Here is a 26394-nt window from a genome sequence, read left to right on the forward strand (position 1 = left end):
TTTGAAACAGAGACAAACGAGAAGAGAACACCATGCAGGGGAGAGAGAAACATGCCATGGTCTTGAAAGTGATGGATGGTGTGTGTGTGTTTGTTTGTTTATGCGTTTGAGTGTGTGTACACTACTGTATACAGTTTGCAAGAGAAAGAGGGATGGCATTTGGACAAAGATAAAGAAACGGTTGCAAGTTACAGCAACCACCTTCAACAGGAAATGATGACTTCCTGTTGCTAAGCGATAGCACTGCTCTCTCGTATAGCCTCTCATCCACTAGACACAGCAGACAACACACAGCCACACACACTCAGTCACACAGTCTCACCAAAGACGGGCATTTGGCTGTTCGTCCACCTCAACCATGATGACAAGCCAGGATGGATTCTCCAGAACAGGAGACGACCTACTACAACCTCCCGATCAGGCAAGTACCAAACTTTGTCATGTAGAAAATAAGTTAATTTAATGTGTTCATATTTGTAATACGCAACTAAATAAATCATTCGTCTTCTGTGAAACACCTTTATTGTACTGGCATTGGCCCATCTTATTAGAAAGGGTTTATATTGCATTTTGGCACTATGGATATCAACAGGCTCGTGTGTGTGTGGTTAGAGTTTGATGTCCTCTTAGATAACAGTTTGGGAGGATGGCCTCAACGGATGCTGAGGTGAAATTGGTTTGCAAAACTTTATTTTTCGCGGTTAAGTTTTGAGTGACTTCAAAATACCTTTTGTATTGAGACGAAATGTGTCATGATCATTGATGTTTTAATAACACTTGAATTGTTGTTAATGTACTGTGTAAGCATTACATGCAGTGTAAGCATTACATAATACCTAATGTGTAAGCATTACATGCAGTCCATTTGGTATTTCTAGATAAGATGTGACCATGAATCATACTTCGGTACTAGTCGGTACAACTTGAGGTCAGATGATACTGTATGGAAAGGGATGTGTTTTCACTTTTCCTAAAATAAACACACCATATTTATTTATTTATTTATTTATTTATTTATTTTTTACCCCCTTTTCCTCCCCAATTTTGTGGTATCCAATTGTTAGTAGTTACTGTCTTGTCTCATCGCTACAACTCCCGCACGGGCTCGGGCTCAGAATGTGTCCTCCGAAACACAACCCAACCAAGCCGCACTTCTTCTTAACACAGCGCACATCCAAACCCGGAAGCCAGCCACACCAATGTGTCGGAGGAAACACCGTACACCTGGCGACCTGGTCAGCGTGCACTGCGCCCGGCCCGCCACAGGAGTCGTTAGTGCGCGATGAGACAAGGATATTCCTGCCGGCCAAACCCTCCCTAACCCGGACGACGCTGGGCCAATTGTGCGCCGCCCCATGGGCCTCCCGGTTGCGGCCGGCTGCGACAGAGCCTGGGTTCGAACCCAGAATCTCTGGTGGCACACTGCGATGCAGTGTCTTGGACCACTGCGCCACCCGGGAGGCCTCCATAGTTTTAATACCGGGGGGGGGTGTGTGTGTGTGTGTGTGTGTGTGTGTGTGTGTGTGTGTGTGTGTGTGTGTGTGTGTGTGTGTGTGTGTGTGTGTGTGTGTGTGTGTGTGTGTGTGTGTGTGTGTGTGTGTGTGTGTGTGTGTGTGTGTGTGTGTGTGTGTGTGTGGGGGGGGGGGGTGTGTGTGGGTGTGTGTGTGTGTGTGTGTGTGTGCATCATGTTTTATGTGCATTATTTTTTATCCAATCCTAAATTTGTTTACAGAGACTGGAGTAGTGTAGTTTCCTTATCGCCTTCAATGAGGAAGTCCCTGCCAGAATCGATGACTATCTGACTTGTGTCACCCTGACTATGCATGGGTTTGTTTCACATTAAAACTCAGACATTTCTCAAGCTCCCCACTATTGCATAATTGATATGTCCCAGCAGGTACATTTGGCCTATCTATAGCGTGGATTTCTAGGATAAGTATAGGGCCAGGGGTTTCTTGACCACCAGTGGCTAAACTGTGTTGTTTCCCTTTCACATTTACCTCCATACAGACTCGTGGCTCAACTTGGAACAGACAGAGACAGGTAGAGTGAGAAGAACCTCTATTTTAAATCTGCGCAAAATATGAATGCTATTTTGCTATACATGCTTCCCACCACCAAGGTTTCCTGTATTACGGTATTGTGTGTAATCCCTCTTTCTCTCAGAGCTCCCCTGCCCGTAAACTGGGGATGACCAGGAAAGAGAAGGACACGAGGGTGGGTCCAGCTCCTTTGTTCTCCACATAGGGACACGGGTGGTTAAGCAGTATGAGCTAAATCCTCGTGCTGCAATGAGTATCATAATCAATGATGTTGTGTCTTGATTGTATTTGTCATTATCAAATAAACTATTAAGTAAGTTTGTACACAATGACTTTATGAACTATGACTTTGACTTCAGCATTTCCCGAATACAGCACACACAGTAGATAACATGATCTATGTACTTTCAGGACTTTAAAGAGAATGAGAACCCAGAAGAGAATGAGAAAAGACATAAGGAGCAAGAGGTATCATCACTATAACTTATAAGAATTGTGCTTGTTTTCATTGGCTTTTTTTCTACAGCAGTCCTTTTAGAGTCCCTATTGAAGGTTCATGTTTGTCCGTCTTCTCTCTCTTTCTGCCACATCTTCTCCCTCCCAGCTCAAGTCGCTGTATAAAGAGCTGCTGTACACTATCACCCACAAGCTGGGGAAGCCAGCCTCGGCAGAGGTCTTCACTGACAACCAGCTGCACCAATACATCAGAGAGGTGACAATCTAACCAAACAAACTCAACTAACCCTCTAATATACTAACCCTCTCATTTACATGACATCTAACCACACTCTCTCTGTCCTCAACATCTCACAGACCAAATGCTGTGCTCTGATTATTTCATTGTTCAATACTAATACCTTGTTGCTATCAAACTACCCCTCCCCTCCCCCTTTAGGCTTTCTCTATGGCAGTGGATGAACACCAGAGTCTGACAGAGAGGGTCCAGAACACAGAGGTGAGTTAGCAGAGGAGTTTCAAAGGTCTATGAGAAGCCATTTGAACCAACAGTATTTACCTTTACAGTATCTAAGGGGGGTTTTGTCGTATGCAAGAGTCCACCTATTATTTTTCTGAGTTCCTGAGTCTTGTCCACAGCCTCCAGTCTATTGTCTGATGGCCACTGTGAAGGAAGCCAAGGGCATCCTGGGAAAAGACGTCAGTGGTACGTTATCCTCACCTCAGATCTGTGAACGCAATTAAATTCACTTAGGGTTAGGGTAAACTATTTTGATTATCTGGAGTTGGCAAGAGATTTCTCTATTTAGGTTGGTTCGTTTAGGAACTAGAGATCTAGCAGAAGTTTTACTATTGTGGCCTGCGAATCCAACTATAGCTGACCTCCAGTGGGTTGTGTTATGTTGTCCCCAGGTTTCAGTGACCCATACTGCTTACTGACCATCCTGGAGGATGAGAAGGAGAGCAGGACACGGCGGTCCAGACCTAAACCCCGTAAAGCCGTGGTGCAGGACGCTGTCTCGGACGAGAAGGTTTACACGACAGACACAAAGAAACAGACCCTCAACCCCATCTGGAACCAGACCTTTGTACTGTGCGTGAAGGAACGTTTACATAGCACCTAGAACCTATAAATATAACAAATCTATGAGTTTACTTTACATAGGGTGCCTTGAAATAGCCTGGTCCCTTGAACATCCTGACAAAGTAAACACTGAAGCTACTCCATGTGGTGTCTCTCATGGAGATTGTAAACATATTTCTTCCCCTGGGCTGGTAGGGAGTTTGAAGACACTACAGTGGCCAGCTTCCACATTGAGATGTGGTGAGTTTCCAGTAAACCACTGTTCTGTTAGGTTGAAGTAAAAGAAACTCAATCTGTTACTTCATATTCATTCTGATCAATCTCTCTCTCATAGGGACAAGGATGAGGAGTTGTCTCTGGCACAGAAGCTAGAGGAGATCCGAACCAATTTCCATGGACTGAGGAGGTAGAGCTTGCATACACACACGCACTCGCACACACACAATATCCCAATGTTGATCGTTTCTGATCCCATTCAGGATGATCAAAGATGCTAAGAAGGAGAAAGGCCAGGATGATTACTTGGGAAGCATTGTGCTGAGACTGAAGGTAAAGCAGTTCCAAAACACACATGCTCACACACCCTGATGCTCACCAAGCAACACTCCTAATGTGTGTGTGTGTGTGTGTGTGCGTGCATGCGTGGGTGCGCATGTGTGCGTGTGCGGGTGTGCGTGTGTGTGTGTGTGTGTGTGTGAAGGACCTGCATTGTACAGAGGATAACTGGTATGTTCTGGAGCCAAGGACAGAGACTTATCCAGATCGGGGCCAGTGTCATCTGCAGCTCAAATTCATCCATAAAGAGGTATGGAGCTCAAGTCCCTCTACAACTCTCTAGTGGCAAATTATGTTTAATAAAGCAGAATTGGTCAACATAATGAACACACAAAACCAAAATTGTCAATCTACACATCTAGTCAGACGGATGAGAGAAACACCCAGGAGCAGGGTGGTCTTTCTCTTACAGTAACTTTGTTTTATTAACAGTTAGTAATAGTTGTTGATCTATAGTAAGCTCAGGTTATCACTTGTAGTTGGTGATATGTCTGCTGTACAATCGTATTAATTCTATGTGAAAAAATAAACTGACCAATTATAGTATTTGTTTGTCTGTGACAGAGAGACGGGACATTGAGTGCTGGTCGTAGTGCTTACGTCAGCTACTGTGGGATCCTACTGCAGTTTGTCCAGTCACACATCTCTCAGCAGCAGGTAATAAATGTTCAGTTCCAACATTTGACAGTCATATACCTGTACATCTAGTGGTTAACCTGTGAAGGTAATACACCTGCCTCAGGGTAGTGTTCCATGGAAAGGGGAGTTGTGTGGGGAGGGACAGACCCTGTTGGAACTCTACGCCACTCAGAATAACCTCTCACCTTTCCTGCAGGACCTGGCGTAAGTAGGCTACCACACACTCAAAACACATACACACATCTACACTCACATACATGTTCAAATTGACACTATATGTTTTATAGGAAGTGGATGGCCTACAGTAAACTATACCAGAGTTTAGAGGTGGACTCCTCAGTGCTGCTCCAGCAGCTGACCAGTATAGAGTACCACTGGCACCAGCAGGAGCTGCCCTACCAACAGGTAAGACAGGCTTTACTTTGCTTTTATTGCATATTATATACTGTGTATATCATTCATTAATGAAATAAACACAAACATATGTGTACAGAAACAGGAGCTAGGGGACTCTCTCCGTGGTTTCCTGCAGTACGGACTGTGTCTCGTGGCCAAATACAGAGACACATTTCCCCCAACGCAGGACGCTACCCCTCGCTTACACACACTGCTCAGGTACCCTGCGGGGGTGTGTGTGTGTGTGTGTGTGTGTGTGTGTGTGTGTGTGTGTGTGTGTGTGTGTGTGTGTGTGTGTGTGTGTGTGTGTGTGTGTGTGTGTGTGTGTGTGTGTGTGTATTTGTATTTATTATGGACCCCCATTAGCTACTGCCAAGGCAGCAGCTACTCTTCCTGGGGTCCGTCAAAATTAAGGCAGTTATACAATTTTAAAAACATTACAATACATTCATAACAGATTTCACAACACACTAAGTGTGTGCCTTCAGGCCCCCACTCCACTACCACATAACTACAACACAAATCCATGTTATCATGTGTGTGTATGCATGTGTCTATGTTTGTGTTGCTTCACAGTCCTCGCTGTTCCATAAGGTGTATTTTTATCTGTTTTTTAAATCTGATTCTACTGCTTGCATCAGTTACCTGATGTGGAATAGAGTTCAATGTAATCATGGCTCTATGTAGTACTGTTCACCTCCCACTGTCTCTTCTGGACTTGGGGATTGTGAAGAGACTCTGGTGGCATGTCTTGTGGGGTATGCATGGGTGTCTGAGCTGTGTGCTAGTCGTTTAAACAGACAGCTCGGTGCATTCAACATGTCAATACCTCTCACAAATACAAGTAGTGATGAAGTCAGTCTCTCCTCCACTTCGAGCCAGGAGAGATTGACATCCATATTATTAATGTTTTTCTCTCTGTGTACATCCAATGGCCAGCCGTGCTGCTCTGTTCTGAGCCAATTGCAGTTTTCCTAAGTCCCTCTTTGTGGCAGCTGACCACACGACTGAACAGTAGTCCAGGTGCGACAAAACTAGGGCCTGTAGGACCTGCCTTGTTGATAGTGTTGTTAAGAAGGCAGAGCATCGCTTTATTATGGACAGACTTCTCCCCATCTAAGCTACTGTTGTATCAATTTGTTTTGACCATGACAGTTTACAATCCAGAGTTACTCCAAGCAGTTTAGTCACCTCAACTTGCTCAAATTCCACATTATTTATTACAAGATTTAGTTGAGGTTTAGGGTTCAGTGAACTATTTGTTCCAAATACAATGCTTTTAGTTTTTGAAATATTTAGGACTAACTTATTCCTTGTCGCCCATTCTGAAACTGACTGCAGCTGTTTTAATAAACACATTATATATGGAACAATTCCTGATTCTACATGGATTATGTTGGCGAGGCTTCCATTAAAGAACACCCTCTGTGTTCTGTTAGACAGGTAACTCTTTATCCACGTTATAGCAAGGGGTGTGTTAGTTCCGTTTTTTTCTGTGCTCCGTTTTATTTACTTACCAAATAAGGAACACTCAAAATGTGCACTTATAAATAATAACAATTTTAATCAAAATACAGCTGTAGACTGAAGTCGAAGATCAAACATCACATATACAAGTGATGTCTCTCATGAGATCTGCCCCATAGGAAAAGTCCAAGTTGCTTTTATCATGCTTGTAGTCAACCCCCTGTGATGTCAATGCATACGTCATTACCTGCTACTCCTCAGACCAAGCCCATGCAGACACAGCTATACTAACTTGCAAGAGATACAATAGTTCCAGTGTTTTCTAAGGCCTCAGCAGTAAATGTCCACTCCCCCAAGTTGATTTATAGAGGTATGTCTGACTAGCCTCTTATCTCTCCTACTCCCCTGCAGGGCTCTTTGTTTATCTTTGAAATGCTTTCTCACAGACCCCATTACTTTATAAGAGGCAGAGACTTAGAAAAGACTGTGGAACAATTCTAAAACCTTACAATGCATATATATATATTGTTAATCTGTAGTCTAGGACCCTATAAATGTAGAGGAGGGGTCCCATAGCCCCTCCCCTTCTATTAATACAACATAAGCATAATCAATTATTATCATACATCAAACATTTGGTGCAGCCCCTATCATAACCCCAATTCGACCCATCAGGTGTAAAGCCATAACACTTACGTTTTTCCGACAGCAGACCATGATCGATAATGTCAAAAGCCACACTGAAGTCTAACAAAACAGCCCCCACAATATTTTGATCATCAATTTCTCTCAGCCAATCATCAGTCATTTGTGTAAGTGCTGTGCTTGTTGAATGTCCTTCCCTATAAGCGTGCTGAAAGTCTGTTGCCAATTTGTTTACTGTAAAATGTGTGTGTGTGTGTGTGTGTGTGTGCGTGCGTGCGTGCGTGTGTGCGCCATATATTATGGGTTTATTAAAACAGAGCTAATGAACAACCTGTGTGTCGTTTTGTTGTAGGATCCTGTCTCAGGTCTGTAAGACACAGGCATTTCAGAAGCTGAACGCAGCTCAGTTTGACCTACATGACGAGATCAACGAGGCTGTGCATGTAAGTACATATCGAAAGACTACTATGAAGTCTACAGTTAATACTGTGAATGATCCACAGAGCTATTACTCTGTAAGACTCAGTGTCTTTGTTTGCCTCAGTCTGGTACACAGGAGTGGTTCACCATAAAGAAAGGGTTACACCAGCCCATGACCAAGGTAGGCTACAGACAAAGGAAGAGAGACCCCTCTCACACATATCAATTTCAAAGCACATCATGCATTTCTTTACACACATCCTGTAACTTTATCCCCCACCCCCACCCCCCCCACCCCCCCATTTCCCTCTTCCCAGGACCTGACAGAGACCGTGAGTGCTCTCTCTAGGCTGATAGGTGAAGTACAGCAGGACATCAAGCACAACAAGGACAGCTGGAATAGAGTGTTTGTCAGGTAACAGACAGACGACCATACAGAACATAAGTATAGTGGGAGGTGTCATTGTCTGTCTTCAGTACGAAGAAGGTCTGGTTCTTTTATCATATGAATGGACTTGAATGGGGTTGTTTCTCTCTCTCTCTCTCTCTCTCTCTCTCTGTAGTGCTGTGCAGGTGGATGTGTTCACTGTAGTCTACCAAAAGCTGGACTTCCTGGTAAGTGGAGTCCAGCGTTTTTTACTCTCTACCCCTCTCTCTCCTCTGTATAACTCACACCTTTCCCCCTCTGTCTCCTGTAGCTGGCGGGGGAGGTGAGAGACACTCTAAGCCTGTTGGAGGGTGAGATGGAACAGAATCTAGCCAATAGCCTGTTCCCTCTCTACCTAAGTCTACAGGTCATCCACAAAGACAAGGCCTTCCTACAGAAAAGGTCAGAGATTACTCCCTTATGCTACATACTCAGTAGTACACACTACTTACACACTACTCCCTTACACATACTCAGTACTTCACACTACTACACTATATGATAGAGCTAAGGCTGTTGTGTTGTTTCAGGGGTAAACTGTTGGAGCTGACTAACTTCCATGAGGGCTTCCGTGAGGCGCTTCCCTATTGGTTGAAAAAGGCCTTCCGCACCACTCAGGACAGGGTGGAGAGAGCTGTACAGGTGGACCAGGTAACATACTATTATAACACTACACCTAGAATAGAATGGAATTCCACCCACTCCTCAATCAAAACTACCATTCTCCCGCCCATTCTCCTTCCAGCAGAGGCGGGACTTCAGCCCCTTCACAAGGTTAAATACACACACCTGCAGGCAATTTGTGGCAGCCTGACGAACCTCCAGTTGATACCTTTCAGTGTTTGTAGTAGTTCAGTAGGTTATACCTTTTACCTGTTGATGCATTTATTGAAAATAAACTATCTGTACCATCCTATCATCCCTGCTATTACATTCTATGATTAAAATAGGCTGTAGCCTTTTGAGCTGTTCTCCGTCTCTCTGTGTGTTCTTACCGACACAATTCCACGGTAGCCCATACCAACATCAGCAATACAACCTATACAGTCCTTTCAGTCTACCAGTTTTTACAATAATTTAATTGAATAGTATAATTAAGTAGAATAGATACCAGCTAAAATATTCACTGTACACCTTAAAGTGGCACTCCAGTCTCCTTTTCACCTCATTTATCACCTGATATACTCAACAAAAGGCACATCTCGATAGGTGGTCGAGGTATCCTCGTGATTTGGCACAAGTGGGGGGGATTGGACTTTCCTATTTTGTTCTCTATTGCTCCTCTATTTTTCCCTCCAAGCACGGAGGAGGCCGATGACATCAGAGGGCACCATCAGACCGACTCCCTGAATGGCCTACATCTTGAAGTTTGCAACAACAAAAAAATACTATTTTCCTCAAAACATATTTTTGTCCACATTACTGTATTTATACGTGGGATATTGTTTTTCAAACGGAAAACTTCAAAAATGTCTGGCGTGCGTCTTTTAAAGCCAGGTAAGATACTCACTCATTCCCTCCCTCTCTCTCCTGTCTTCCCCAAGCTCCAGCCGCTGCAGCTGGGCCCGGTGCCCATAAAACACAGCTCGTCAGCCGTAGACCTGGTGACCTGCGTCCAGCCCATCTGTCAGCTGTGGGAGCAACTCTCCTGGCCAGACCCTGAGGAGGCCTTTATGCTCATGGTCAAACTCACTGAGGTACTGCATCATAAACATACATTGTCATGCAAGTACACGTAGTATCTCATCATAACTAGACAAGGACATGCTCTATCATACATTATCATACACACATTTACTGTTGTTGGCATACACGTTTTTGCTCATTTTTCGCGTGTGTGCGCGGTGTGCGTTCAGGACGTGTGTAAGATTGTGATGAACTACTGTCGTATCCTGAAGGAGCGCGTCAGGGAGCTGTCTGAGAACTCAGACCCCGGCAGCGCTGTCAACATGGTGAGGGGAAGAACACTCCTCCCTCTATCCGCTTCCACTTTCATTTATTTTCCTTCTCTTTCTACTTGTGTCCATCTCAATCACAGTTTTTGTGTCTATCTCCTCTTCTCTCAACTACATTTAAGTGAATTATGTTCATCGCCATCTCTCTGTGTCTCTCCCTCTTTCACCCCCCCCAGCTGTGTGTAGTAGTGAATGACTTGGAACACCTGAGGTCAGTGCTGATCCGCCTGCCCCAGCAACTCAACTGGGCAGGGCTTCGAGAACGCACCCTTCACGTGATAGGGGACCCTCAGTTCCACAACGTGCTCAACTCACAGCTGCAGCATGCACAGGGGGTCCTCAACAAAGAGATACGCTCTGCCTTAGAGACCGTTGGACGGAAGGTAGGGGTGTAGGAGAGAGCGGTGGGGTTCAATGGAGGAGAGGCAAAAGAGACCTAGACCAGGGCTGCGTTCAGTATGTTTTTACGTTCCCAAACGCTTCAGAAATTGGCCTATAGTCACCTTCATTAATATAGTTTATAGTTATTGAAGTATCTCTCTCTCGCTCTCTCCAGCTGAATTCAGACATTGCGATGTACGTCCGCAGCATGTCTACTCGATGCAGAATCCCCTCCAAGTCCACTGAAGAAGTAAGAAACTGGCGTCAGCCATTTCCGAATCAGCAATACTGAATTTATAGACAAACCTTTCCTTGACTTATGAAAAGCATATTACTGTAACTGACATGAACTGTTCCATGTGTCCCTTATCGTAGGCTGTGGTTCCCCTGATAAAATATCTGGAGAGAGAACTGCAGTACATGAATGAGAACCTAGTCCAAGAGAACTTCAACAGGTACAGGTACACGCACGTACACACACACATACCTGTAGTGCCGATCACACACTCACCTGTGGTTCAACTGGTACTGAACTGGTATCACCCTCTTTGCTCCAGCATACCTGTTTGAATATCTTAGAGGAGTAGTTGCCAAGCATTTCACATATTCTCGTCATCTCCACTCTTCCTTCCTTCCCTAGTCTGTTGACTCCGTTGTGGACTAACTCCATAAGGACCTTATACCAGGTAGCTACACAGCAGAAGCAGGAGGATGGACTCATGGTGTTATGTCAACGTCTGAAATTCACACTCCAGGTTAGTTAAGTACTGAGTACACACTCCAGGTTAGTATGCTACTGAGTACACACTCCAGGTTAGTTAAGTACTGAGTACACACTCCAGGTTAGTTAAGTACTGAGTACACACTCCAGGTTAGTATGCCACTGAGTACACACTCCAGGTTAGTTAAGTACTGAGTACACACTCCAGGTTAGTTAAGTACTGAGTACACACTCCAGGTTAGTTAAGTACTGAGTACACACTCCAGGTTAGTTAAGTACTGAGTACACACTCCAGGTTAGTTAAGTACCGAGTACACACTCCAGGTTAGTTAAGTACTGAGTACACACTCCAGGTTAGTATGCTACTGAGTACACACTCCAGGTTAGTTAAGTACTGAGTACACACTCCAGGTTAGTTAAGTACTGAGTACACACTCCAGGTTAGTATGCTGCTGAGTACACACTCCAGGTTAGTTAAGTACTGAGTACACACTCCAGGTTAGTTAAGTACTGAGTACACACTCCAGGTTAGTTAAGTACTGAGTACACACTCCAGGTTAGTTAAGTACTGAGTACACACTCCAGGTTAGTTAAGTACTGAGTACACACTCCAGGTTAGTATGCTACTGAGTACACACTCCAGGTTAGTATGCTACTGAGTACACACTCCAGGTTAGTTAAGTACTGAGTACACACTCCATGTTAGTTAAGTACTGAGTACACACTCCAGGTTAGTATGCTACTGAGTACACACTCCAGGTTAGTTAAGTACTGAGTACACACTCCAGGTTAGTATGCTACTGAGTACACACTCCAGGTTAGTATGCTACTGAGTACACACTCCAGGTTAGTACAGTACTGAGTACACACTCCAGGTTAGTTAAGTACTGAGTACACACTCCAGGTTAGTATACTACTGAGTACACACTCCAGGTTAGTATGCTACTGAGTACACACTCCAGGTTAGTTAAGTACTGAGTACACACTCCAGGTTAGTACAGTAATGAGTACACACTCCAGGTTAGTACAGTACTGAATACACACTCCAGGTTAGTTAAGTACTGAGTACACACTCCAGGTTAGTACAGTACTGAGTACACACTCCAGGTTAGTACAGTACTGAGTACACACTCCAGGTTAGTACGGTACTGAGTACACACTCCAGGTTAGTATAGTACTGAGTACACACTCCAGGTTAGTTAAGTACTGAGTACACACTCCAGGTTAGTACAGTACCGAGTACACACTCCAGGTTAGTTAAGTACTGAGTACACACTCCAGGTTAGTTAAGTACTGAGTACACACTCCAGGATAGTATGCTACTGAGTACACACTCCAGGTTAGTACAGTACTGAGTACACACTCCAGGTTAGTACAGTACCGAGTACACACTCCAGGTTAGTACAGTACCGAGTACACACTCCAGGTTAGTACAGTACTGAGTACACACTCCAGGTTAGTACAGTACCGAGTACACACTCCAGGTTAGTACGGTACTGAGTACACACTCCAGGTTAGTACAGTACTGAGTACACACTCCAGGTTAGTACGGTACTGAGTACACACTCCAGGTTAGTACAGTACTGAGCACTCACTCCAGGTTAGTACAGTACTGAGTACACACTCCAGGATAGTACGGTACTGAGTACACACTCCAGGTTAGTACAGTACTGAGTACACACTCCAGGTTAGTTAAGTACTGAGTACACACTCCAGGTTAGTTAAGTACTGAGTACACACTCCAGGTTAGTACGGTACTGAGTACAAACTCCAGGTTAGTATAGTACTGAGTACACACTCCAGGTTAGTACGGTACTGAGTACACACTCCAGGTTAGTACAGTACTGAGCACTCACTCCAGGTTAGTACAGTACTGAGTACACACTCCAGGTTAGTACAGTACTGAGTACACACTCCAGGATAGTACGGTACTGAGTACACACTCCAGGTTAGTACAGTACTGAGTACACACTCCAGGATAGTACGGTACTGAGTACACACTCCAGGTTAGTACGGTACTGAGTACACACTCCAGGTTAGTATGCTACTGAGTACACACTCCAGGTTAGTTAAGTACTGAGTACACACTCCAGGTTAGTTAAGTACTGAGTACACACTCCAGGTTAGTATGCTACTGAGTACACACTCCAGGTTAGTTAAGTACTGAGTACACACTCCAGGTTAGTTAAGTACTGAGTACACACTCCAGGTTAGTTAAGTACTGTGTACACACTCCAGGTTAGTAAGTACTGAGTACACACTCCAGGTTAGTTAAGTACTGAGTACACACTCCAGGTTAGTTAAGTACCGAGTACACACTCCAGGTTAGTTAAGTACTGAGTACACACTCCAGGTTAGTATGCTACTGAGTACACACTCCAGGTTAGTTAAGTACTGAGTACACACTCCAGGTTAGTTAAGTACTGAGTACACACTCCAGGTTAGTTAAGTACTGAGTACACACTCCAGGTTAGTATGCTACTGAGTACACACTCCAGGTTAGTTAAGTACTGAGTACACACTCCAGGTTAGTTAAGTACTGAGTACACACTCCAGGTTAGTTAAGTACTGAGTACACACTCCAGGTTAGTTAAGTACTGAGTACACACTCCAGGTTAGTTAAGTACTGAGTACACACTCCAGGTTAGTATGCTACTGAGTACACACTCCAGGTTAGTTAAGTACTGAGTACACACTCCAGGTTAGTTACGTACTGAGTACACACTCCATGTTAGTTAAGTACTGAGTACACACTCCAGGTTAGTATGCTACTGAGTACACACTCCAGGTTAGTATGCTACTGAGTACACACTCCAGGTTAGTACAGTACTGAGTACACACTCCAGGTTAGTTAAGTACTGAGTACACACTCCAGGTTAGTATGCTACTGAGTACACACTCCAGGTTAGTATGCTACTGAGTACACACTCCAGGTTAGTTAAGTACTGAGTACACACTCCAGGTTAGTACAGTACTGAGTACACACTCCAGGTTAGTACAGTACTGAGTACACACTCCAGGTTAGTTAAGTACTGAGTACACACTCCAGGTTAGTACAGTACTGAGTACACACTCCAGGTTAGTACAGTACTGAGTACACACTCCAGGTTAGTACGGTACTGAGTACACACTCCAGGTTAGTATAGTACTGAGTACACACTCCAGGTTAGTTAAGTACTGAGTACACACTCCAGGTTAGTACAGTACCGAGTACACACTCCAGGTTAGTTAAGTACTGAGTACACACTCCAGGTTAGTTAAGTACTGAGTACACACTCCAGGTTAGTTAAGTACTGAGTACACACTCCAGGTTAGTACAGTACTGAGTACACACTCCAGGTTAGTACAGTACCGAGTACACACTCCAGGTTATTATGCTACTGAGTACACACTCCAGGATAGTACGGTACTGAGTACACACTCCAGGTTAGTACAGTACTGAGTACACACTCCAGGTTAGTACAGTACCGAGTACACACTCCAGGTTAGTATGCTACTGAGTACACACTCCAGGTTAGTACGGTACTGAGTACACAGCTCCAGGTTAGTACAGTACTGAGTACACACTCCAGGTTAGTACGGTACTGAGTACACACTCCAGGTTAGTACAGTACTGAGCACTCACTCCAGGTTAGTACAGTACTGAGTACACACTCCAGGATAGTACGGTACTGAGTACACACTCCAGGTTAGTACAGTACTGAGTACACACTCCAGGTTAGTTAAGTACTGAGTACACACTCCAGGTTAGTTAAGTACTGAGTACACACTCCAGAATAGTATGGTACTGAGTACAAACTCCAGGTTAGTATAGTACTGAGTACACACTCCAGGTTAGTACGGTACTGAGTACACACTCCAGGTTAGTACGGTACTGAGTACACACTCCAGGTTAGTACAGTACTGAGTACACACTCCAGGTTAGTACGGTACTGAGTACACACTCCAGGATAGTACGGTACTGAGTACACACTCCAGGTTAGTACAGTACTGAGTACACACTCCAGGATAGTACGGTACTGAGTACACACTCCAGGTTAGTACAGTACTGAGCACTCACTCCAGGTTAGTACAGTACTGAGTACACACTCCAGGTTAGTACAGTACTGAGTACACACTCCAGGATAGTACGGTACTGAGTACACACTCCAGGTTAGTACAGTACTGAGCACTCACTCCAGGTTAGTACAGTACTGAGTACACACTCCAGGTTAGTACAGTACTGAGTACACACTCCAGGATAGTACGGTACTGAGTACACACTCCAGGTTAGTACGGTACTGAGTACACACTCCAGGATAGTACGGTACTGAGTACACACTCCAGGTTAGTACGGTACTGAGTACACACTCCAGGTTAGTACGGTACTGAGTACACACTCCAGGATAGTACGGTACTGAGTACACACTCCAGGTTAGTACAGTACTGAGCACTCACTCCAGGTTAGTACAGTACTGAGTACACACTCCAGGTTAGTACAGTACTGAGTACACACTCCAGGATAGTACGGTACTGAGTACACACTCCAGGTTAGTACGGTACTGAGTACACACTCCAGGATAGTACGGTACTGAGTACACACTCCAGGTTAGTACGGTACGGAGTACACACTCCAGGTTAGTACGGTACTGAGTACACACTCCAGGTTAGTACAGTACTGAGTACACACTCCAGGTTAGTACAGTACTGAGCACTCACTCCAGGTTAGTACAGTACTGAGTACACACTCCAGGTTAGTACAGTACTGAGTACACACTCCAGGTTAGTACAGTACCGAGTACACACTCCAGGTTAGTACAGTACTGAGTACACACTCCAGGTTAGTACAGTACCGAGTACACACTCCAGGTTAGTACAGTACTGAGTACACACTCCAGGTTAGTACAGTACTGAGTACACACTCCAGGTTAGTACAGTACCGAGTACACACTCCAGGTTAGTACAGTACCGAGTACACACTCCAGGATAGTACAGTACTGAGTACACACTCCAGGTTAATACATTATTCTTAAATACACACTTCAGAACATTTCTGACTGTGTGTTGCAGTGTCTGGAGCAGTGTTTTCATGCTGAGGGGAATGGACTGCCACTGGATACTCTTCACATTGACAGCTACAAGGTGAGTTCATGTTCGTTACATTGCACATTATATTGTTAGAAACATATATGGTTCTATAAGGACATGTAGAAACATGAAATGGGGGGGGGGCCTTGGGTTATAAACACTATACAATAACTCTCTTTCCTCTCTCTACTCATTCATTGAGATTCTGAAAGCTCATCTGACACACAACTCTCTCAACTGCCAGCAGCTCATAGAGAAATTCCTGGATAGAAAAATATGGGAGCAGGTAAGAGCCTAATTTATTTGTGTTGTATAACAGTAAAAAGCATTGCTATAGAGAATACATTGAATCTGTGTTTGTGTGTAACAGAAGGTTTACAGTGGAGAGAAGTACGGCGCGGTCACACTCCTAGCATCCTACAGGAGGTCTGACCATAGACTCAGAGTGGAAGTGTTGAATGCAGCTAACCTCCTACCCATGGACTCCAACGGTAATTGGTTCCCTCTCCTTGTCTCCTTCTAGACAGGTCTACTAGACAGGTCTTCTTACAGATCAGGTATGTCTCCTGTCTCTCTCCAGGTTCCAGTGATCCGTTTGTCCAGTTGCGTCTGGAGCCTGGTCATGTGTTTTCTGAGGTGGAGCCTCGCACCACCCAGATCAAGAACTGTGACCTCAACCCCCTGTTCGACGAGGCCTTCGAGTTGTAAGCACTAGCTCCAACTGCTGCCCTTCCGCCATTACATTGGTGGCAGCGGATAACCCAAGTCTCTTAGATCTTTTCCACTTTAACCTTGCCTCCTACTCATCCCTACCCGTAGGAACTATACAAGTAATTATCTCTCCCATATCCCCTCTCATTCCCCTCTTCTTCTTCTTCACGTACTCCCTCTGTCAGTCTGGTGTCAGTGGAGCAGTGCCAGGCTGCAGGGGCGTGTCTGGTGGTGACAGTGTTGGACTATGACACCCTGACAACAGACGACTTCGAGGGGGAGGCCTTCCTGGCTCTGAAGGCAGTGCCGGGGGTTGGAGGGGGATCAGGGGAGAGACAGGGGCACCAGCCAGACCCCTCCCCGGCCCAGATACGCCTGCCGCTCATGCACCCCAAACCAAACGGTATGATTTGGAATTCAATTCTGTGAAAATTAAACACAAAACGTGCATGATACTGAAGTGTGTGTGTTCTGTCCAGATGACAGTATCCTGAAGCTGTTGGAGTCGAGGAGAGGAGAGAGGGAGGCTCAGCTGTTTGTGAAGAAACGCAGACAGAGAGAGAAACAGTCACAGGAGGGGAAACAACAATAACACACAGCTTCATCCAAAAATATACATTTGTTTTATTTTTCTATACCAAAACACACAAAATTAAACACTGTTGGTGGATGCAGTAGGACAAGGTGTGAACTTTGTGCCAGGTCTATGTATAGTAGTGATCATGTCTTTTCACTGGTTATCAACACACCCCTGCTGTTTCCAAAGCCTGACACCTGGTGTAGTCAGTGCATGTATGACATACAACAACTATGTATATTTGACACGAGTTTGACATACTGTGAAATATCTAAATGCTTACAAATGTAAATTATGCCCCAAAAACATTATACATAGATTTTTATTAAAAAAGGCTGGCATTTGAGTTAACGTGAAGCGCCTTGTTATTAAATGAAAATCGGCATAATTTCAGACTAAACAATTGAATAGTACATTTTTCTTGATTGTGTTAACATGCTCCCATCTTTCCGGTCAACAAAGAATAATAATATTACAGACTGCAAACCTGAGTCAGTCACGCACAGAAACTATCTGTAAGAAACACAGACTGCTGCGTCCAAATAGTTTAACATGGCTTTCCTTCCTTCATCTGCAATTTCTTTGTAGGCTTCCACCATATGTCCTTCCTGTAGTTTCAGATCAGTGTGAAGGAGGCAAGGAGAGGAAGCCTTTTTATACTATTGAGATGCAGCCCTATTCTTCCTCGGACTAGAAGTCTCATTAGCAAAACAATAATAACTAACGGTAAAAACTAAAACCTTGTACTCCTTCAAATGGTGGCCCACTTAGGCTGCATCATGAGATGGCTGTCTGGATCATGCATGCCTTTAGATTTGTAGATTTGATTTCGATTTGTGGTTTAGCTTGTAATGGTTAAAGCCAGGTCTGTGGTTAGAGAGCTGATCCTGAATAATTTCTTATGGAAAGGTAGTGCATGTAAAAAAGGAAATCTGATCTTGAATCAGTGACTATATGGACCCGAGGCTGGTCTTTGGGCTGGTCTTTGAGTGAGGATACCATATCTATATCTGGGCTATAGATAGTTGAGTTAGGTCAGGATAACTGATCTAGGTTCTGTTCTGGGCAAAGGGGGCACTCTGTAGAGCTGGTGCAGCTGTCACACAGTAGACCATGTCCACAGGGCAGAGAGACCGATCCCTGCTCTCCACACGTCACACAACATTGACACTGCTTTCTATACACCACCTGGATAGGGGGATGAAAGAGAGGGAGGGGAAGAAAAAGAGAATAGGCTGCTGGTTAGTTGGGGAATGTTTCACATCAACAAGCATAGCTCTGTGTGTATGCGAGTTTGCATGTGTATACTGCAAATATCGGTGTGTCTCCTTTACCTGTTCCACAGTGTGTAGACATGTACAGAGCTGGGCCTGCAAACTGAGGACAGACTCTAGAGGCAGTCTGTGGAGCAGCTGGAGCTGGTGGAGGCCCAAGTGAGGGTTCTCTCCTGTCCTCATGCTCTCCAGCGCCTCCTGGAGGAGGGAGGTCTGTCTCCTTGCCGCCTCCTCAGCCTGCCTGGCCCGCTCCGCTTCAAGAGCCGACCGACCGGCCGAGCCACGAGACTCCTCTGCATCCGACTTCAACACCGCCCACGACTGGAGTGAGAGCGGGATGTAGAGCGCGGGGGAGGGTGATGAGAGAAAAGAGGGAGAGAGCAACAGAGGGAGAAAAAGGTGAAGGAAGAGAGGGAAAATGTTTTAGTCTGACCTATCTGTTGGTTTATTGGTGTACACTAACATGCACACACACAAACCCACACCTACTCCCACTTCTCATACCTGTGCTGTATGTCTCCAGGTGTGGTCCCAGTGTTTCAGTAGTCTGTTAGCATCGTCTAGTTCCTGTCGGACCCGGGCTGTCTCCATGCTCTGGCCCATGGTGGGTAGCAGGGCCGGGGGCGTACCGGGAGAACCCTGGCCTGATGGGTGCTCCCAGATACTACTGCTCATACCATTCAGACCTGCAATACAGGAGACACGGAACACATGAGACATGTATTTAGCTGAGATGTTTTTGGAATATATGGGAGAATTAAAGAATTATCCACATTTTAAAATCCTCTAATTTTGTAGGATTTGGGCAGAAGAATACATGATCTAAAAAGATATCCACAAACCTAAAGAGCTATGCGATGGCCCCAAGAAGCTGCTTTCTGATTTGCTGGGCTGCGATAGATGGGAGGAGAAGAATGGCGATTGGTGGGCTCTGATTGGTGGAGAGGGCGAGGGGGAGCTGAAAGGGGCAGAGCTGCAAAGGGTTCCTGGAATGTTGACAGGAGCAGAACTCTGGAGCTGATTTCCTCCTGCAACATCAATCAATAATTTAATCAATCAATCATGAAATTCCACTCAGGTGTATGCATGCGTCTAGGCTCCATACTCACCCAGCATGGCTCTGGGAAGAGCAGAGCTGCTGTCCAGACTTCTCTGCAGGGCAGACATGCCAAAGTCATTCAGGTCCAGGTCATCCAGAGCTGACTCTATACAACACATTATCAACCAAAACATCAGTCTGTCAGATCTGTCCCACATTATCAACCAAAACATCAGTCTGTCAGATCTGTCCCACAGCAATCAAGTGATCCAGTGGCAATATTCTTCAGAGATATCCCATGCAATTGCCCCTCAGGGATAAATAAAGTTTTTTAATTGAATGGAATGTTAGGAAGTGAACTACAATAGTCAGCTAATTTTACAAATGGCTAGCTCCTCTGACTAAGAGTAATAACGGTTTAAAAAGTCTACTGTGCCTGTGTGACTGACTCACCCACTACAGACTCGACGGTGTCGCTGGTGGGGTAGAAGGGCAGTGCGTTGGCATTCATGCCCGAGAAGAGGCCTGGTGCTGGGGCTCCATGATGGAGGTGGTGGCCCTGGTGGAGGGGTCCAGGAGGGGCAGGGCTGGGAGGGGTGGCTGCTAGGCTGGAGGGAACACTGGAGGACAGACTCAGAGGACTACCAACTGGGAGGAACACCAACAGGTCCTAGAGAGGTAGAGATCGAGAAGGGTGGTGATGGTATCTTCTATACAGACTGGTGTAGTTATTGTACAATAAGCAATGTCACCTAATAGTTTCTGCATTCAACAATGTGATATTGCTGCCTTACAGAGACATCAAGACAATGAATGACAAGCTGGCTGAAGCAGCAACAGACACCCAAGCCAATAATGTGTAATTATAGTTCGAAGCTGGTTGATTTTGACACCAATAAAACGGTACCTGTTTGCTGTGATGAGACGCCATTTCTCTGTTGCGCTGGTCCATGGTAAAACTCTTCTGTTTGGCATGGTCTTCCCTCTCGTACCCCGGTGCCCTACCGTACCCCCCCTCCCCAGCCCAGGGGGAGAGGGGTTCGCCTCCCCCACACACGTCCTCACACAACGACAGCACCCTCCCTAACAGGCCCTGTTCTGCCACACACACCCCCCCTGACGGGGAGAACGGACCTCCAGACAGAGACCCAGACCTTCCACCTCGGCCCCCAGGGCTGGAGCATCCTTCCTGGGCAGGGTGAGGGTCTTGGGGTCCTGGGGGGAGAGGTGGGGAGCTGGGGGTCTGAAACGAGGGTTCTTCACTGATAGGGGGCTCTAGGGGACAGGAGGAGAAAAAGAGTAGATCAGTTACTTACTTGCTAACTATCATTTTACAACACGATTTTGCTAACTTTCATTTTACAACACGATTAGGGTGTTGAGACACTTACTGTTGTCAAGGTGTGCAAAGGCACAGAAGGGGCCCCGGGGACAGCTGCCACACTGCTGCATATCGTTACACTTCGTGGACTTATAGATCTGGAGAGGCACATCAGACAAAACACACTGTCATTTAATATAGAGTTCTAATTTGTGTTAAGCAAATGTAGCCAACTCGAACTTTGGCACAAATCTGCCAATGGTATAAAGGGATGACGTAGTTGTAATTTGAGACAAGGAGCATGTTTCTGAAGTTAGGACGGACCGCACCACGTACCTCAGGGTGAAACTGCTGCTCTGTGCGTGTGTGGCAGTACTGGCATCCCTCTGCCACCTCACACTTACTGGGATCTCCCCACTCCTCACTGTGCTTCACCGCTGGGCACGGCAGCGCTCTGGAGAGGGAGAGACCCCGCACACTTTAGTGTAAGTAAAAAATATATTTTTTAAAACAGTTCAAATGGATGTGTGCATGTTTTGTACCTGTATTTGTGTTTGTGTGGACTACGCCGCCTGTCTTTGCTGTTGTGGTAGTAGGGACAGGCGTAACCTTGGCGACACAGACGAGGAGGCTTTTTACACAGATCTGTCTTGTAGTGGGACAACACATAGGTGTTATCTACAGAGAGAGAAAGGGAGAGAAATGTAGTAGAATTGGAATCATGGCCTTCACATGGAACCTCCATTGATCAATTAAAGGATGTGTATATTCGTACCCTGCCAACGTGGTTCCTCACTCAAGATCTTCTCAATGAGGGCGGTACTGGCCGCCAGCCCCGACTGGCCCTCCCCCCCTCCTCCCTCAGCAGCCCCCGACCCCCCCTGAGACTCCATCACCTGCACCTCCCTGGAGAGGGGAAGAGGGGCGCACATGGCCACGAGACCCGTTAGAAAGTGGAACAATGGCTTTGGGTCATGAAACTAAACCTTCATTTGAAGAAGAACAGAAGATGTGTCTCCACTGCACTGTATACTCCTGTACCTGACATCGTAGACAGGACATCGTAGATCATGTGATCCGTGTGCAAAGGCGCAGTGGGAGCCGTTCTTACTGCAGTGGCCCTTCCCGTCCGTCTCGTGGATACAGGAGCCTGTCTTATAGTACCTCAGGTGGTACCGCCGCTCTGTGTCGCCCGCCGTACGATGCAGGTACGGACATCTGAAAATCACAAACGGGGAAAACAAACTACACATCTTGCTGGGTCATGTGATATTGTCTCAGAGCCACAGTCTTCCTCATTAGCATTCCCCTTGTGGGTGTTAATAGGCTGAGTGTGTGAAAGTGATAATGTGTCAGCACTTCTCCTGATCTGTCTGAGGCATGGCCCAGGGGGGGGGGGGGCTGTCAGGGGGGGGGCCGATTGTCAGTCTGCACAGTACGGGACGTTTGTTCACTTGGTGTCGGCGTGGTGTGTTATAGGGACTGTTTAGGGGTCTGTTATAGGGGTCTGTTTTCAGCTGCAAATCACAGCAGTCAACAATGATCACCTCAGCTATTCAACTGAATGGGTACACCTCTTTGATAAACAGTACCCTCAATCTGAAAAGAAATCTCAATCTCAGATTCTTAGGTGCTTTATTATGCAATGTGGAGCGTGTTCTGTGTATCTTTAGGATGAAACTCATCAGACCGATTGTCAGTCTGCACAGTACGGGACGTTTGTTCACTTGGTGTCGGCGTGGTGTGTTATAGGGACCATTGACGGTCATAATTTTCGCCCGTTTCTACATGTAGAATCGGTTTGCAAGTTACGGCCGGCACTCTGTTCAGAGGTGCAAAGAACTCTCAGCCGGCAATCCTACCAGTCTGTCCATGCCTTTAATGTGGGGAACTCAAGAATTGCCCTATTAGGGCAGATCTGAGACCCCACAAAAACATTGGCTTCAGTGCACCATAAAATAGTGACTTAAACAAGTGTCTGTCTTTTGTACCAATAGATCAAAAATCTTCCTCTTCCTCTCTCACACACACTTACTCGTCCCCGTCAGAGCAGGTGCCCGTGCCCTCGTCGTATTTGGTGCAGTAGACGTCTGGGCTGTAGTTGAAGGTTCCGTCCCGCCTGCGGATGGGCCTGCGGCGCCGCTGGTTCAGAAAGTGCCAGTGGAAGCATGCAAAGGGCCGGTGCTGGGTACACTTGTGCTGCACAAACAGAGGACACTGTTCTGTCCTGAACTCCTTCAGATACCTGCATAGGAGGGAAAGAGAGGAAATGGGTAGAGATATAGGAGTAGTACATTAGTGCATGTCTTATATTTAATACCAAAAAAATAACAATAGCAAGCTGCACTTATTAGTTATCACAACTTTTCACCTATGTTGCAGATGTAAACATGTCCCTCTCAGACTCGCTCTCAAAAACACATGACACATAAAGACAACTTATGAACCACTTATGGACCGTTAGACCAATTAAAGTGTCTTACACTGTAATTTGACGGCATATTATCATATCCTGACACAAAATGTCCCCAAACAGTCCAGGGCTACTGTACAGATCCAAACCACGCCAACTCAGTCAACAGTAGGCCTCTCACTTATATTGTCTAAATACAATTGGTACACACTAATGCAGATCAGAGATAGCTGGTAAAAAATACTTAAATTCAAACCCGACAGGAGCAATTTAACTAATTATCCTAACGTCAGTGGTGTTTGGGTGTGTTTATACACGTGAGGTTGTGTGGTCTACGTACGTGTAGTGTTGAGGTTTCTCAGGCTGTACGTGCAGGACGTTGGCGGGAGACGTCGTGCCACCTGCGGGCGAGGAGGATGAGGAGGAAGAAGGTCCACCGGAGGTCGTAGCCCCCGTGTGTGTTTTCGACATGTTTTCCTCTTTGAAGCTTTTGTACCAGCGTTCTGTTTCCAGTGTGCGACGAAGTCCGCATTCTTTACCTTTGCGCGCTTGCGCCTGGTACGAGGAAGTGGAAGCGTCAGTTCGAAGGGTTTGCTAAGAACTGTGGGACATGTAGTTCAACATTGTCTGTCCCCTTTGCCTTTAAACTGCAGTCAGTGAAGAGACAGAAATATAATTTTAACATAAAACAATTATCTTTATTAGACGGAGCATACATACAGTTGTACTTGACGTTTGAGTCACACATATGAAATGTGTTATGTGCAAACCAAAGCACTTTCCTGTGCAAATAATAAATACTATTACACGGTTTCCTACGTGTGTGGTCATTCATTAACTATTCGTTACAAAACATGCTCAACTTTTTATTTAACTTTCATTCAGAATTTTGCAATTACTACTTCCAAGATACCACAGACGACTGAAGTTACTACACTTTTCCTGCAGTTTCAAAAATGCAATCTATTTTTGTAAGGGAAATATGTACAAAAAAATGTAATGCAATTCTACTTATGTTGCCATGGGGTAGAGATTAATAAAAATATATAAATATATGTTTTTCCGCTAATTTCCTAAAATTCTAATCCATTTTGCCATTGGGTGAAGACACATTTTTGCAGTTTTAAAGCTAATTCCCTGAAATTCTACACATAAGTGACTGCTTATGCCTGGAGACAAACATGCCCTTATCTTCCATCAGTGAGAAAGAATCCTTCTTTAAATAAAAAAAGATACACTTACTGTAGCAGTTAACAGATCCATACAACTATGGTATGAGTTCCTCCATCCTACGAAACTACACTTCCCAAGTTAAGCTTACACACAGGTGTCCAGAGCATGCTAAATAACTAATTAGCACAGGTGGTCGCCTCTTGTCTGCCATCTCTTCTAGTAACCAAGCGCTGTATCATGGAGATATGGTCATGTGGGAACACCAAAGGTGTCAGCATGCTACAGTTCAGCTGGTGCCTAGCAGAACTCGGCTAGCCGAACAAATGTGCTTGCATTCTCTCTTAAATTCCATGATCATCTGGATGCGACTTCCAAATCGAGGGAAAGGTCATCTCTGGATGAACTATCTAATGTTAGCTAAATGTAGTAATAAATAATTGACAATTCTGTGAACTGAAATTGACACAATACCTCTTAGCAAAGGTGTCAACTAGAGATGATGTGCAGGGATTTGTAGTCTTGCATGATGTGGCGCAGTGGTCTAAGGCACTGCATCTCAGTGCTAGAGGCGTCACTACAGACCCTGGTTTGATTCCAGGCTGTATCACAACCAGCTGGGATTGGGAGTCCCATAGGGCGGCGCACAATTGGCCCAGCGTCGTTAAGGTTTGGCCGTCATACTAAATAAGAATTTGTTCTTAACTGACTTGCCTATTTGTTTTTATTGAACTTTTAACTAGGCAAGTCAGTTAAATAAAGATGTCTACTTTGATGCTAATGAGCATTTTTTTTTTAATCTTAGAGTAAATATAGCCGAATATATTGATTAAAAGTCACCTTGTCCGAGAGAGAATTAAATGATTATGAAAACGTCACGCCAGGGTAAGCCTACACAAGACACAGCCCTGTTTCTAAAATCCCTTGTGAGAAAAATGAATGGTGGAAAATCAATTGGAACCATTTCCCTGTTTGACCGCTAGGTTTTATGGGTATTATGACACCTCCACTGTGTGGCTCTATTGAAGAATCCCTACTGTTGACCAATCTCCAGGCTCCGAACTTCAGCTTGTCTCCAGAAAAATGTGGTTTGCCCGAACAGCCCCTCAAAAAAATCTCCAAATTCCAAAACTTCCTCATAATATATGCACGAACTCTACCGAACTTTTTCGGCTGTGAAGCATGTGGACGCCTAACCCTATCAAGGTGTATATCAATGTAACCTAAAAAAATGTCCTTGTTCTTTCTCGCTGATATGAAAGATAAGGTCCTTACGCTTCCAAAACCATACCGCAAGCGATCCATATTAATGTTTAGACCGAACCTCTGGGATCTTAACAAAACTCCCCCCGACTAAAGAAGTCTTTGTTCAATGACTCTTATGTGTCATTTAATGGAACTGAGAGACATGATCAAGAGCTATAGTGATGTCATTCAAGTTACACATAATTGTTAGACCATGTTGAGACATGTTATGAATCCCATTTTGTTAAAAAAAAAAAACATTGAAATGGCAATATTTTCAACCAAACAATTTTCCTATGTCTCGGCTGCTGATTGGCTACAGAGGACAGACAACAACCAATGAGAGAGACGTTTTGAAGGAGTTTAAACCAATGGTCTCACGAGTTTCG

General features: G+C 45.0%; 2 protein-coding genes across 4 annotated transcripts; one reads left to right on the plus strand and one right to left on the minus strand.

Annotated features, from left to right (window-relative positions):
• Positions 1 to 190: 190 nt before the first annotated feature.
• Positions 191 to 17640, plus strand: LOC106589471 (protein unc-13 homolog D). 2 transcript variants are annotated; one of them, XM_045710008.2, is made up of 34 exons: positions 191 to 421; positions 2011 to 2043; positions 2167 to 2217; positions 2454 to 2510; positions 2647 to 2754; positions 2938 to 2997; positions 3138 to 3204; positions 3411 to 3591; positions 3778 to 3822; positions 3917 to 3988; positions 4062 to 4131; positions 4283 to 4387; positions 4702 to 4794; positions 4880 to 4980; positions 5064 to 5181; positions 5270 to 5391; positions 7637 to 7727; positions 7829 to 7885; positions 8022 to 8119; positions 8268 to 8319; positions 8403 to 8533; positions 8662 to 8782; positions 9676 to 9828; positions 9988 to 10083; positions 10263 to 10469; positions 10643 to 10717; positions 10843 to 10922; positions 11108 to 11222; positions 16238 to 16309; positions 16503 to 16541; positions 16626 to 16746; positions 16836 to 16959; positions 17152 to 17369; positions 17446 to 17640. In XM_045710008.2, the coding sequence occupies exons 1-34, from the start codon at positions 359 to 361 to the stop codon at positions 17556 to 17558; spliced, it is 3309 nt and encodes a 1102-aa protein (XP_045565964.2). In that variant the 5' UTR covers positions 191 to 358; the 3' UTR covers positions 17559 to 17640. The 2 variants fall into 2 exon arrangements, with proteins under 2 accessions (XP_045565964.2, XP_014034974.2); XM_014179499.3 differs by having other exon boundaries at positions 200 to 421; positions 16458 to 16541.
• Positions 17567 to 26307, minus strand: unk (unk zinc finger). Of its 2 annotated transcripts, none has more exons than XM_045710010.2 (14): positions 23931 to 26307; positions 23213 to 23422; positions 22219 to 22395; positions 21953 to 22083; positions 21720 to 21855; positions 21514 to 21631; positions 21248 to 21335; positions 20764 to 21131; positions 20310 to 20526; positions 19927 to 20022; positions 19660 to 19845; positions 19322 to 19503; positions 18878 to 19138; positions 17567 to 18731 (listed from the first exon to the last, which is right to left on the minus strand). In XM_045710010.2, the coding sequence occupies exons 1-14, from the start codon at positions 24059 to 24061 to the stop codon at positions 18579 to 18581; spliced, it is 2454 nt and encodes an 817-aa protein (XP_045565966.1). In that variant the 5' UTR covers positions 24062 to 26307; the 3' UTR covers positions 17567 to 18578. The 2 variants fall into 2 exon arrangements, with proteins under 2 accessions (XP_045565966.1, XP_014034976.2); XM_014179501.3 differs by lacking the exon at positions 23931 to 26307 and adding an exon at positions 23661 to 23906.
• Between the last annotated feature and the right edge of the window lie 87 nt (positions 26308 to 26394).

This window comes from Salmo salar, chromosome 28 (genome assembly GCF_965601325.2).
Source record: "Salmo salar chromosome 28, fSalSal1, whole genome shotgun sequence".
NCBI lineage: Eukaryota > Metazoa > Chordata > Actinopteri > Salmoniformes > Salmonidae > Salmo > Salmo salar.